At 43.2% G+C, this 15,181-nt stretch overlaps 1 protein-coding gene across 1 annotated transcript in view; it reads right to left on the reverse strand.

The window, feature by feature from the left end:
- Positions 1–1,593: 1,593 nt before the first annotated feature.
- The window catches only part of SLC15A1 (solute carrier family 15 member 1), a 54,542-nt gene continuing 40,954 nt past the window's right edge, over positions 1,594–15,181 (reverse strand). The window contains exons 20-24 of the mRNA XM_038007826.2: positions 6,426–6,533; positions 6,204–6,312; positions 5,546–5,689; positions 4,153–4,260; positions 1,594–2,748 (exon numbers count right to left, since the gene is read on the reverse strand). Of these exons, the coding sequence (XP_037863754.2) occupies positions 2,557–2,748; positions 4,153–4,260; positions 5,546–5,689; positions 6,204–6,312; positions 6,426–6,533 (661 nt within the window). The 3' untranslated portion in view covers positions 1,594–2,556. The remainder of the gene's footprint in view (positions 2,749–4,152; positions 4,261–5,545; positions 5,690–6,203; positions 6,313–6,425; positions 6,534–15,181) is intronic.

Genomic DNA, 15,181 nt, shown 5'->3' on the forward strand with positions numbered 1-15,181 from the left:
GGATTACAGGCGTGAGTCACTGGACCCAGCCAAATAAAAGATTTTTAAGGCCTCACATTGTCTGCCTGGTATTCTCTTTATTTCATAGGAGAGGAAATGAGATTAAAAAGATCAAAACCTGCCCAAAGTTACACAGCAACTGTAAGAGTTAGCATTAGGGCTGATTTTGGTGGCTCATGCCTGTAAACCCAGCACTTTGGAAGGTCTTAAGCCCAGGAGTTCAAGACCAGCTTGTGAGACCCTGCCTCTACAAAATCATTAAAAACTTAGCTGGGTGTGGTGGCACAAACCTGTAGTCCTAGCTATTTGGGAGGCTGAGGTGGGAGGATCCCTTGAACCTAGGAGTTCAGGGTTGCAGTGAGGTATGACCGTGCCACTGCACTCCAGCCTGGATAACAGAGTGAAAACTTGTCTCTAAAAAAAAAAAAAAAAAAAAAAAAATTAAAAATTAGAAAACAAATAGAGGATTACTATGTTCTGGAGATTGAACAGTGAACAAGATATACAGAACTTTTGGCCTAGGAAAAGCTAGATAGTTATGATCCACTGAGGTCTGTGCAACTTGAAAATGTTAAGATGTGTTACGGGAGCTCAGAGCAGGGCCACAGCCTAGCATGGGAGGGAGGGAGGACAGGAGAACTCTTGGAGGACATGGCGTGAAAATGAAGAGGGCTTCGCCAGGTGGAGGGTTGGGGGTGGTGGGTAGAGAATTAAGTGTCTTGGGATATTCTTTTTCTTGGCTTTTGTTTTGGGAATGAGAATGTGATGTGTTCCAGGAGGGAGCAGCAGCCCAATGCTGGCAGGATCCGGGTGCACAGAGAGAAAGGGAGTGTGTCCCGAGGGAAAAAGAGCCTCAAGGGCCCTAGTCAAGGAATTAGGACTTGATCCCAAGGCTAGAAAAAGTGTTCAGGTTTGATCATCACATGTGTTGACTCTGGACTTTGAGTCTTCCCTTCAGTGCAGCCCCTGTGGTGCAATGACGAGTTTGTATACAAGCATTTTAGAGGCCAAATGTGAACTCTTCCTTCTAATCCAGGAACCAGTTTCAATCTTCAGAGTTGTGCACTAGTTTGTCTAAGAACTGTGGCTTGTTTGTGTAGGAGTGCCAAGGTAGACACATTCTGGACCTGACACCTGGGATGGCTAAATGATAAACATCTATAGGATAAGTTAGGCATTAGGTGTTTACAATGTTTTAGAAGAATTTTTACGCCAGCAGAAAATGTTGGTATCAAGAAAAACACTAGGAAGTGGTACACAAATGTGTACATAGGAAGGTCCTAGTAATATGTCTCTCCTATCTATCTATCTAATCTATCATCTACCTACCTACCTATGTCTGTCTGTCTATCTATCTATCATCTATCTACATCTATCTATCTATCTATCTATCTATCTATCTATCTATCTATCATCTATCTACCTACCTACCTTTATCTGTTTGTCTATCTATCTACGTATCTATCATCTATCTACCTACCTACCTTTATGTATTTGTCTATCAATCAATCAATCAATCAATCAATCAATCAATCATCCCTGGGAAAAACAGGACCAGGAAGAATTTTTAACGAACCGGTGCTCCTTTTATAATCAGATAGTATGTTAAAGATTTCTTACCCTACCCAAAGACCCATGAGCACTTATGCTTAAGAACAGAAATTTATTTCACACCATTGAAACTTCAAAAAAACCATTACTGGCCTTCACATGAGCTGTCTTTCGAGTTATCCATAATTTAAATAGAGGTAGGGACTAGAAAGACAAAACAACAAAAACCCAAAGGCAAAGTTATCAGTTAATACCAGCTGGTCCTTATCACAGCCATTCTCAAACCTGCACGTTCACTTGCAGCCTTGGCTCCTGCCTCCTTTAGAATAGTTTTCATGAGTGTTAGAAATGAACAATGTGGAATAGGAAACTTTGTTATGCTTTCAAGATTAAGCTAGTCCAAAATAACATCATTTGTGTGATCGGGAAGATGACAAATGCAGGGTGGGCTCTCAGTGCTCTGAGACAGTGTGTGTATGTGTGGCTTAAATAAGCCTTTCAAACAGAAGACTTCTTCCAGAGTTTTAGATTCATTGCTGGCTGCTTAGAAAACAGCATTCACGGCCAGGTGCGGTGGCTCACGCCTGTAATCCCAGCACTTTGGCAAGCCAAGGTGGGCAGAACACCAGGTCAAGAGATCGGGACCAGCCTGGCCAATGCAGTGAAACCCCATCTCTACTAAAAATACAAACTTAGCCGGGCATGGTGGTGCATGCCTGTAATCCCAGCCCACTCGGGAGGCTGAGGCAGGAGAATCACTTGAACCTGGGAGACGGAGGTTGCAGTGAGCTGAGATCGTGCCATTGCACTCCAGCCAGGGCAACAAGAGCAAAACTGTCTCAAAAGAAAAAAAAAAAAGAAAAAAAAAGAAAATAGCATTCATGGTTTAGTTTCCAATTCTGAAGTGTTCCCCACCAGAGGCCATCTAATGGAGTGTCCTGCTACCTGGGGGCAGAGGCCAGGGCATCTGCCAGTCCAGTCCATCCTCCACTTGCTTCCTGACCTTCACATCTGTGTCTGGGAGTTGGCCCCCGACATGATATATGGGTTACTCTTTTCCAGGCTCTTTTTCTTTTCATCCTCATCAAATTCAGCTTCGATCTCTGCTGGATTGATGTAAGTATAGAATCGAGTCATGATGGCAAAAATTATACAGACGACCAGAAGCAACGCAGCAAATAGAATGTACTCAGCCCACTGTGAAGAAATCAGAGTTGGAGCAGGAAAAAGAACAAAAATAAAACAGGTCATATTGATGAATATATGGTGTGTACATTTTCTTGCTACATGCAGATGGAGAGTGCTTTGAAGTTAAATTATGGAAAATTGGTAAGCAACCAATACAGACACAGTAAGGCCAGCTTTTCTTGAATGCCCAAGATAGATAGATGCTAATATAGACAACATGTTTTGAACAGCACTAAGGTACAGAAACAACAGACTTTGGGAAGATGAGAGAAAATGTCTGAAACGCTCAAGCCTTAAGACATATGGCTGGACCCTGGAAGGGTGGGAACCGAGAGAAGAGCAAGCAGTGCCCATGAGGGAAAAATGAATGTGCTGAACTCTAGTAAGTTAAGTGCACCATGTTCCCCCTTGGAAACACCTGGAGCTCATAAGCACACAGCATGAGCACATCTGCTGCGGGGACCTGGTGCAGGAAGTCATGAAACGGAAGGGATAACAGCTCCCTTATGAGGTAGACACGCTACAGTTCAGAAGGAAAGAGTGTAAGTATCAGTAGAGCCCTCATTTAATTTTGGCTGGAAAAATTATAACCATCTCTAGGATGGCTTTAACTCCAGGTGTTATGAAAGTTTCAGGATAACATGTGTCTGCTTGGCAGCTACTAAGCTGCATTCACTGAAGCTAGGAGAGATGTTTCCCTTGACAGTAAAACACATAAGGGTGACTTCAAGTTAAGCCATTCCGGCTATTTTGGTTATCAATTTCCAGCTGCGTTAACAACAAGTGGAAATAAGAAGAATCAGCAGGCCAGGTGCAGTGGCTCACGCCTGTAATCCCAGCACTTTGGGAGGCCAAGGTGGGCAGGTCACGAGGTCAAGAGATCGAGACCATCCTGGCCATCCAGGTGAAACCCTGTCTCTACTAAAAATACAAAAATTAGCCGGGTGTGGTGGTGGACGCCTGTAGGCCCAGCTACTTCGGAGGCTGAGGCAGGAGAATCGCTTGAACCCGGGAGGCGGAGGTTGCAGTGAGCCAAGATCGCGCAACTCCACTCCAGCCGGGCAATAGAGTAACACTCTGTCTAAAAAGAAGAAGAAGAAGAAAGAAAAAAGAAGAAAGAAGAAAGAAGAAAGAAGAAAGAAGGAAGAAGAAGAAGAAGGAGGAGGAGGAGGAGGAAGAAGAAGGAAGAAGAAGGAAGAAGAAGGAAGAAGGAATAAGAAAGAAGAAAGAAGAAGAAGAATCAGCAGATAGTTTGCCGTAAGGCTATTTGGGAACAGCCCTGGCTGGTCTGGCAGTTTAATCCAGCTATTAGCCCAGATGACCAGACAGAGCAGACAGGGCTAGGGAGAGCCACTGTGATGGCCGTGAATAGGAAAGACAGAGGGATGTGCAATCTCCTCTCCCACGCCATACCTGTTTGCTGAACTGGCCCGCCCCTGCCACAATGAGCACGATGATGTTGCCAATAGCCACCGTCAGCAGCCATCCTGCCTGCAGCACCGACTTCATGTTGGAAGGAGCCTGAGGAAGCAAAGCAAAGTGAGTCCCGCTCCAGGTCTCACCCTCCGAGAAGGAGAACACAGCTCACTGATGGGCATTTAGTGAAGCAGAGCACCCTAACAATGCACACGAAAAGTCAGGTGGCCTCAACGTAAAAAGGATCATCACTTAAGTAACAAGACACCCACACACTCACAGGTGAGTAGACAAGAATCTCTGTGTTTCATGCTCCACATCCTTGCAAAGCTGTCCTCTTAGTTACATGGACACATCTACAGAGGAACTGATCCTGTTTCTACAGGAGAGTTTCCAAACGAAGCCACCCAGCCTGGCATAGTCTTCCCCTCAAATGCAGGCTGCCCTGGGCTGCAAGCTTGCCCTTCTGTGGCTTTCCTGCCACATCTCCAAAATATCTCTTCAAACACCTGTCACCTGGATTACAGTTATCTCCTTTATTAACCTGTGAGGTTATCATAGAAAGTGATTTTCTGACTCATCTTGGCTGTTTTACTATAAAAATTGATGGTACTAGGCATTGTGTGCTATAATGCCTATAACTATAGTTCTGACAACACAGTTCAACAATTAAGCTCTAATTTGGGTATCAATAAAACCTAGCTCATTAGTCTAACACACTTAAAAGCAGTAATTCTTTTAAACTTTTTTTTTCTTTTTCTTTTCTTTTTTTTTTTTTTTTTTTTGAGACAGTGTCTTGCTCTGTTGCCCATGCTGGAGTGCAGTGGTGTGATCACAGCTCACTGCTGCCTCGGACTCCTGGGTTTAAGCAATCCTCCTGCCTCAGCCTCCCAAGTAGCTGGGACCACAAGCGTGCTCTACCATACTTAGCTAATTTTTTTTTTATTATTTTTAAAGCTAGACCTTATTTGGTGTGTTTACTGGGAGCTATAAAGAGACCTCAACCAAACCTATCATGAGGACATAGACCTGTAATTGAGCTGTTTTATGAATGGTTGGTTACATTTGGTTGTTTCAGAAAGGAGAATCTGCTGACCTTTATCACTCTGGTAGCAGTCAGTAATAAATACTGGACGCTAAATGTCTAGGATATGACTGTGGATCTATAGACACATATGAACACATGCTCTCGCAAAGCTGAAGAGAGTAATAATTCTTATTCAGTAAGGACAACACTTGTTGATCTCAGAGACCTTGCTCTACGGAAGATACCATAATGCTTTCTAGACTTTTAAAAAACATAGTTATCCCAGATTTAAATTAAGTCCCATCAGCATTTTCTGCAGGCAGGGGTATAGCAGATGGGTGGTAAACACAACGAACAAGAAACCTGAGAATATGAGAATTCCAGTCCTGTGACAGAGAAGACCACTTCGCCACAGGTGAGAAGAAAATACTGCGGGATTTGCAGAGCCATGTTAACTGTATTGGCTGAAATATCTTCAAATGACTGCACATCGGGGCAGCTGTCATTCTGCAGCAGTAAGGAAAAAGCAGAAGTTGAGATAGCTTCTAAAATAAAAATTGTTCGAACAGGTAAATTGAGTTTGACCTTCTAGGGTTACATCATATGATTTGTCAAGTACGTACACATTTTAAACATAAGGCAACACTACATTTTACACTTGTGATGGGATTTGAAGATGTGTTCACTAGCATTTTTCTTTCAGATAAGAGAGTAGTTTGGAAGTCATTTTAAAACACTGCCTTCTTTTTGAACTATGAGTTCCTTAAGTCCATGTTAATAGTCTAGAAAGAGGCATCAGATATTGGTTAACATAAATTATTCACCAGGGGAAGTCAGTCTGTTTAGATTCTTTCTAAAGATTAAGTCAACAATAAGTTAAAGAATTAGCCAAGTGAATTAATTCTAAGCCTATTTAAAATACAGATCCTAATATCACTCTAGTTAAATCATTATGTCCTAAGTGTTTGTGTATCAATGGAGTTTGAGCAGATCTTCTGATACAATGAAACGAGTTACCAACCTTCCTTCGGACTAGATAGGTATAAGCACTACCAAATTCAAGGTAGGAAGTATCGAAATTAGGTTGACATTGTGGTGGAATCTCTGTTGAACTTATTCTGAAGCCTTTTCTATCAAAAGAAAGAATAATATTGGTTAACATTCTTGGCATTAAAAGTTTCAATGTATTTTTTACAGAAAAATTATTGAACCTTTGAGTGAAGCGTTCAGTCTAGGTACTTACACGCCAGAAGGAAAAAACTGGTAGTTGCTGGCATTGTTGCTGCTGACATTTGCATAAATTTTCCCACTCATTGTGACGGTGATGAGCTCGTTAAAAGTATTTACAAATCTGAAACAGAAAGCCACCTGTCTTGTAACCGAACTAGAGAATAATATATTCTAGGTCACAGTTCATGCACCTGAAGTTGGGCAATACTCCCTATTTTGAAGGAGTTTAAGATGTTTTCAGAATATTTCTAGAGAGTAAAGACAGACAGTGAAGAACCTTAGGTTTATCCCTGCTCACCCACTCATGAGAACACACCTAAAAGAATGTATTTAACAGTGTTTATACGTGCTAGGTACTGCTCTACGTACTTTGTAAATCTAACCTAATTCAATATGTTAGGATATTAAGCAGGGACTGAAGTAGGTACTGGCCTCTTCCCTTCAGGAAGGTAGCCATGCCTTTGTGTTCCTTGTTTCAGAAACTTTATTTATTTATTTATTTAGAGATGGTGTCTCGCTCTGTCGCCCATGCTGGAGTGCAGTGGTGCAATCTCGGCTCACTGCAACCTCTGCCTCCCAGGTTCAAGCGATTTTCCTGTCTCAGCCTCCCAAGTAGTTGGGATTACAGGCATGTGCCACCATGCCCAGCTCATTTTTGTATTTTTAGTAGAGACAGGGTTTCACCATGTTGGCCAGGCTGGTCTTGAACTCGTGACCTCAGATGATCTGCCTACCTCAGCCTCTCAAATTGCTAGGATTGCAGGTGTGAACCACCGTGCCTGGCCAAAAACTTTAGAGTTCGAGTAGTGAAAGACCAAAACAAGATGCTTCCCAGTTCCTAAAAGATAGACCCCAGTTCCTAAAGGATACCCCCCTTCTTTAGGGGTTGAGGAGGAAAGCCCACATACTTCCTACCTCTAGGAGCCTCAGGTGGGGAAGGGCACCTGGGATTGGAGAGGAAGAAGTGGGCCAACCCCGTAACAAGAGACAGGTTTTTTAGTCTTTTTTAGAGATGAGGTCTTGCTCTGTTGCCCAGGCTAGAGTACAGTGATACAATCACAGTTGAAAGCAGCCTTGAACTCTTGGCCTCAAGTGATCCTCCCACCTTAGCCTCCTGAGTAGCTGGGACTACAGGTGTGTGCCACCATGCCTGGCTAATTTTTATTTTGATTTTGTAGAGGCAAGGGTCTGGCTGTGTTGTCCAGGCTGGTCTTAAACTCCTGACCTCAAGGGATCCTCCCTCCACAGCCTCCCAAAGCACTAGGGTTATGGGTACGAGTCACTACACCTGGCCAAGAGACAGCTTTAAGGAATCCCCTTCAGAGGGTGGAGGCCTGTGTGATCCTGGACTGACAGTGGTCAGCATCCTGCTGGAATCCAGCTTTGAATGGAATACCCATTAAGACCGGCTTCCAGGTCCAACGCTTCCTATCTCTACAAAGTCCCATGAGGCTATACTTCATACGGAAGCAGTGAATTGTTTGCCTTCATAGGACCATACGGATGGTGAACAGCACGGATGGCTGATTACAGACCCCTTTCATAGCTGTTCCAGGCTATAGACGACCCTGAAACTCTCATACAGCCCTAGTGACCGGGAGGGTGCTGCCCAAAACAAGACCAGTCAACTTTTCCTACCAAACACGTGAGTGAAGGCCGAGAGCAGATCATCCAGTGCAGAGAACAGTAAGTCTTACTAGTGCACACCTCAGCAGTGTAAAGAACAATTTAACCTCTCCATCCCCAAAATATGGGGCCAAGGTTCATCAGCTTTGTGGCAACGAATAATACTGGTCAAATTCTAGGTGCTGGGAGAAAATATCTATGAATTAAACTCAGGTGCTGAAGTCCCGAGGCCTTCTCGTCGGTGTCATTTGATAGGTGATGAATACAGAAAATGAAACCTGAGATAGATTCACATGGGCCTTAGCTAGAATTCACACTGCTCTAGACTGTGAGAGCTGCTTTTACCAAAGGTGAAGATCATCCATACACAAGAGAGCGCGTGGGCAGAGTATGAGACGAGGAAGCAGAGCGCTGGGCCTGAGGCCTGGCTTTATAACTTATCAGCCATCAGACTTGAGGACTCCAAGCTGCCTGGCCTGTGTCTTAGGGCTGGTGCAATAAGAAATGAAAACCCAGTCCCAGGTCACTTAATGATGGGGATGGGGTCTGAGAAATGCGTCAGGAGGCGATTCTGCGGTGATGGGAACCTCACAGCGGGCACTCACCCACACCTAGACGGTGCCGCCCACACACACCCAGGCTGCGTGGGTATGCCCTGTGGCTCCTAAGCTACAAACTTGTGCAATGTTGGCTGCCCTGAATACCGGAGGCAACTGCGACACAATGGTAAGGATTTGCACATTTAAACATGTCTACACACTCCCATTCTTTCCTCCCCGGGCCCCTGGCAGCCACTCATCTGCTTTCTGTCTCTTTGGCTCTGCCCGCCACTTCATTTCAATGGAATCATTCCATGCAGGTCTCTGTGACCAGCTTCTCCCTCTCAGCATACTGTCTTTCCCATGCGTTCATATTGCGGCACGTATCCGTACTCCGTTCCTTTTTGTTTTTTGTTTTGTTTTTTTTTTTGAGACGGAGTCTCTCTCTGTTGCCCAGGCTGGAGAGCAGTGGTGCGATCTCGGCTCACTGCAAGCTCCGCCTCCTGGGTTCAAGCGATTCTCCTGCCTCAGCCTCCTAAGTAGCTGGGCCTACAGGCACATACCACCACGCCTGGCTAATTTTTTGTATTTTTAGTAGAGATAGGGTTTCACCGTCTTAGCCAGATGGTCTCAATCTCCTGAACTTGTGATCCACCCACCTCGGCCTCCCAAAAAGTGTTGTGATTACAGGCGTGAGCCATCACACCCGGCCACTTCATTCCTTTTTATGACTAACATTCCATCATATGGATATACCACCTTTTGCCAGCTTTTGGGCATTGCATTTGTTTGTATGTTTTCTCTACTGTGTATAATGCTGCAATGAACATTCATGCACAAGTTTTTGTGTGGACATGTTTTCATCTCTTCTGGGTGACACCTCACATGTCACATTTGGCAGGCTTCCAAATTAACCACCTGGGGAAGGTCTCACAATGCATGGCTTACATCCTGTCCCTCAGTAGAGAGTCTTATCGTGACTCCCTCCAATCTTACTGTGCTGATATACTGATTAATACATAGCCCACGAACACTGAAAAGGACGCGGATTTGCTTCTGAATCGTGACGTTTTACTGACTGTCTTGTGCTAAAACATTTTAGCCCATATGTTGTCATCTGTAGTCAGTGATCATAACCTCTGTATTATAAACTCCAATAAAAGTGGAAAGCTCGGGCGGGGCATGGTGGCTCACGCCTGTAATCCCAGCACTTTGGGAGGCCAAGGTGGGCAGATCATCTGAGGTCGGGAGTTCAAGACCAGCCTGACCAACATGGAGAACCCTCATTTCTACTAAAAATACAAAATTAGCTGGGCGCAGTGGTGCATGCCTGTAATCTCAGCTACTCGGGAGGCTGAGGCAGGAGAATCGCTTGAACCCAGGAGGCGGAGTTCGCGGTGAGCCGAGATCGTGCCACTGCACTCTGGCCTGGGCAACAAGAGCGAAACTCTATCTCAAAAAAAAGAAAGAAAGAAAGAGAGAGAGAAAGAGAACGAGAGAAAGAGAGAAAGAAAGAAAATGGAAAGCTCTAATATGAGGAGTCCCCCTCTCTTCTAAACTTACCTTTTTTTTTTTTTTTAAATAAAAGATAGGGCCTCACTCTGTCACCCAGGCTGGAGTGCAGTGGTGTGATCATGGCTCACTGCAGCCTTGAACTCCTGGGCTCAAACAATCCTCTCATCTCAGCCTCCTAAGTAGCTAGGACTGCAGGAGTGCGCCACATGCCTGGCTAATTTTTAAATTGTTATTTTTATAGAGAGGGAGTTTTGCTTTATTGCCCAGGTTGGTCTTGAACTCCTGGCCTCAAGTGATTCTCCTGCCTCCACCTCCCAAAGTGCTGGGATTACAGGCATGAGCCACCACACCCAGTCTTCCTAAACTTTCTTATAAGAGCCTTCCAACTTGCAGCAGACTCCAGGACATGCCCTACTTTGCTGATATCTCTTCCCAGGCTGATCCTCACATTTGGCTTCCAATAAATCAAATTATTTCTGCCTCGACACCCTTAATTTTGGTCAACATGGTTATATACCTAAGAGTGAAACTGCTGAGTTATATAGTAAAACTCTATGATTAACATTTCAAAGAACTGCTTTTCAAAGTGGCTGTACCATTTTAGATTTCCACCAGCAGTGAATAAGGTTCTAATTTTTATTTATTTGTTTGTTTGAAGACGGAGTCTCACTTTGTCACCAGGCTGCAGTGTAGTGACATCAACATGGCTCATTGCAGCCTCGACCTCTCGGGGCTCAGGTGATCCACCCACCTCAGCTTCTTGAGTAGCTGGGACACACCACCACGCCTGGCTAATTTTTGTATTTTTTTGTAGGGACAGGGTTTTGCCATTTTGCTCAGGCTGGTCTTGAACTCCTGGGTTCAAGCAATCAGCCCACCTCGGCCTCCCAAAGTGCTGGGTTTATAGGCATGAGCCACCATGCCCAGCTAAGAGGTCCAGTTTACCCGCATCCTTAACAATACTTGTTATTGTCTACCTTTTTTTAATTTTAAGATGGAGTTTCACTCTTGTTGCCCAGGCTGGAGAGCCATGGCACAGTCTCGACTCACTGTAACCTCCACCTCCCAGGTTCAAGCGATTCTCCTGCCTCAGCTTCCCAAGTAGCTGGGATTACAGGCACCTGCTACCACGCCCAGCTAATTTTTGTATTTCTAGTAGAGATGGGGTTTCACCATGTTGGCTAGGCTGGTCTCGAACTCCTGGCTTCAGGTGATCTGACCACCTTGGCCTCCCAAAGTGCTGGGAATACAGGCGTGAGCCACCGCGCCTGGCCTATTGCCTATCTTTTTTATTAGAACCTAGAAGGTATGCAGTGGTATCTCACTGTGGTTTTCATTTAAATTTCCCTAAAAACTAACAACTTTGAGCATATATTCATATGCTTATTGACTGTTTGGGTATCTTCTTTGAAGAAATATCTATTTAAATACTGTACCCATTTTAAAACTTGGGTTGTCTTTTTAGTACTGAGTTGTGAGAGTTCTTTATATATTCTGGATATGAGTCCCTTCTCAGATATATGATTTGTAAATATTTTCTCCCATTCTGTGGGTTGTCCTTTCAATTCTTGATCACATCATTTGCAGCACAAAGGTTTTCCATTTTTATGAAGCCCAAGTTCTTTTTCCTTTTTTTGGTCACTTGTGGTTTTGGTTTTCTTCTGTAAATTTCATTGTTTCGGTTATGTGAAAGAAAGTAGAACCTCAGGACCCCAAAGTCACTGTGCTGGCAAGATGAATACAATTATATACAATTATAGCCGCGTTTAGTTACACTGCAGAGAAATTTGGGAACACCAAAGAGAAAGAAGACGCCGAAAGCTTGATGAGAAGAAAAGGAAATCAACCACAAAGATTGGCAGGTGTTTTTTTTTTTTTTTTTTTTTTTAAATCTTTTAGTCAAGACTCCAAAGTTATGGAAGAAAATGGTGTCCAGCCAATGAACCAAGTGTGAGAACACAAAAAGGCATTTTCAGGCAAGCAGTGACTTGGAATTGATCTCATATTTCTCTTGATAATATATTTGGCCATACACTGCCACAAAAGTAGAAAGAAGGCTGAGAAAGATGACATGAAATCCAAGAAAGAAAGGCATTAGCCTGGCACACAGTGAAAAATTCTACCAGGATAGTGGTTCAGCAGGACAACAGAGCCAGTGCTCCCATTAGCTCAAAGAATGTGCTGAAGAGTTGGTTTTTCAGGAGGAAAAGTGGATTCCCAGGATAATAGTATAATTAGGAAGCTGGTAACCTTGGAGACTGGGTAAAGGCTTATGTTTTTGTTAACAAGAGGCCAACTGGGTTACAGGGAAGAAAAGGTGAAGCTGTGCAAGAAAGGCTTGATGAAATGAAAGCAACCAAGAGGGGCACTGCTGAACAATTCATCAATGTAATAGGAGATTCCAATGCCTCTGGACAGTCAAGACATTTTCAGTGGACGGATACATTTTCAAGGATATAAAGTAACATTTTCTCGTGCAGACTGATCACACTTTATTATGTTGTAAATATTATTTATAGGGTCATATTGTAAATCCTGTTTATGGATCTATTATTTAGACTCAGCCTAGCACAGGGAAAACAGAAACATAAATCTAATAAATATTAACAATGTGAAGCAAACAGGAGGTGAGATGAAAAGTAAAAGTTCATTTCACCACCATTTGTATTAGTAAGTTGTTTTTTTGTTTTGTTTTGTTTTGTTTTTTTGAGACAGGGTCTTGCTCTGTTGTCCAGGCTGGAGTGCAGTGGCAAAATCTTGGCTCACTGCAGTCTCCGCCTCCCGGGTTCAAGCATTTCTTCTACCTCAGCCTCCCGAGTAGCTGGGATTACAGGCACATGCACCATGCCTGACTAATTTTTGTATTTTTAGTAGAGACAGTGTTTTACCATGTTGACAAGGCTGGTCTTGAACTCCTAACCTCAGGTGATCCATCCACCTCAGCCTCCCAAAGTTCTGGGATTACAGGCATGAGCCACCATGCCCAGCCTATATTAGTAAGTCAATAGACATTGTCCCAAAGTATACTTAAGTCTCTATTATTTTGTGTTTTAGTGCTAACTCGTAAAAGCTAAAATCAGAAATTATCAAAGTTGTGCCTACAGGGGACTGGAGACTGGGGTTGAACGTTGAGGTGAACAGGAGAACTACTCTCATTCCCCCCAGTTTATTCTTATTAAAGATTTATTTATAGTAAATTGACTTTTGGGGTGTACGGTGCTATATAAATTTTAACATTATCTTGATTTATAAATACTGTCACAATCAGAATATGTGGACCCCAAAATTGTGCTACCCCATAGTCAAACCTTTCCTCCACTCCTAACTCAAGCCAGTCACTAACGTGTTCTGTGTCCCTGGAGTTTTTGGCTTTCTGCAAATGTCAAGTAAATGGAATTATACAATTGTTCTGTCAATGCCACTTTTGGGGGGCGAGTGGGACTGGGCAAGAGAACAATTTCCATTTTTAACCACAGAGCTACTACTGCAAAAGGAACCAGTGAGCTGTCCCTCCCTTCCCCTTCTCCACATCTCCAATCACAGGTGTGAGAAAAGGAACTCTAGCCCAGGGCAGGACCAGCCCCTCCCCACACCCTCAATGTTTAAGAAAGAAAAGTGTGTCATTTTTTGAGGCTGGCTTCTTCCACAGCACAGTGCATTTGAAATGCACTCATATCACTGTATTCAGTCTGTCCCCTTTTTTGCTGAGTGGTGGATGTTTATGCATCTCCCGTTGAAGGACGTTTGGGTGATCTGCAATCTTTGGTGATTATAAACAGAGCTTCTGTAAACATTCATGTGCGGGCTTTTATGTGAACACAAGTTTCCAGTTCTCTAGGGTAAATATCTAGGAGTGGGATGGCTGGATCACATGGTGAGTGTTTACCTGTATAAGAAACTGCCAAACTGTTTTTCAGAGGGGCTACAGCATCTTGTCCTCCCACCAGCAATGCAAGGGAGTTCTGGGTGCCCCGCATCCTCACCAGCACTTGGTACTGTCAGGGTTAAAACAATGATTACAGCCACCCGATAGGTGTGTTGTGATAACTCACTGTGGTCTTCCTTTATATTTCCCTTAATAAGACCAATGCTGTTGTTCATGTGCTTATTTGTCATGTGTATCTCCTTTGGTGACATATCTGCTCAAATCTTTTGTGTTTTTAATTGGGTTATTTAAAATTAAATTTAAATTAAGATTATATGAATTTGCTGTGGAAGAAACCAGCCTCAAAAAGTTGCACACTGTGTAATTCTCTTTACATGGAGCTTTTAGAGTACTTAACTTATTTCGGATACAAGTTCTTTGTCAAATACATGATTTCTAAATATTTTCTCCCAGTTCGTAGCGAATCTTTTTATTCTCTTCAGACTGATAATGGCTGGGTGCATGTATTCAAATCTGTACTCATATCTTAGTGTAGGCCCAGCACAGTGGCTCATGCCTGTAATCCCAGCATTTTGGGAGGCTGGGATGGGAGGATTGCTTGAGCTCAGGAGTTTGAGACCAGCATGGGCAACATAGTGAGACCCCACCTCTACTAAAAGTAAAAATTAGCTGGGTGTGGTGGTGTGCACCTGTAGTCCCAGCTACTTGGGAGGCTGAGGCAGAAGGATCACTTGAGCCCAGGAGGATGAGGCTGCACTGAGCTGTGATTGCACCACTGCATTCTAGCCTGGGCAGGAGAGCAAGACCCTGTCGCAAAAAAAAAAAAAAAAAAAAAAAAAAAAAAAAAAAAAGTGACATTGACAGAACCAACATTTTTAGTTTTGGTGAACTCTATCAAGTTTTTCTTCTATAGATCGTGTTTTTGGTGTCATAGCTAAGAACCCAAGGTCACAAGAGATTATGTTTCTTATATAAATTTTATAGTTTTATATTTTACTTGTAGATCTATAATCAATTTTGAGTTTTCACATAAGATGTATAAGAATTTAGTATAATTTTTATATATGAATTGTGTATAAGCTCTGAGGTTTAGGTCAAGTTCATTTTTTACATATGAATGTTCAAATGTTTCAACACTGATTGTTCAAAATACTTCCCTTAATCCATTGAACTGTCTTTGCACCTTTGACAAAAATCAGTTGC

The sequence above is a fragment of the Chlorocebus sabaeus genome, chromosome 3, assembly GCF_047675955.1.
Source record: "Chlorocebus sabaeus isolate Y175 chromosome 3, mChlSab1.0.hap1, whole genome shotgun sequence".
Lineage (NCBI taxonomy): Eukaryota > Metazoa > Chordata > Mammalia > Primates > Cercopithecidae > Chlorocebus > Chlorocebus sabaeus.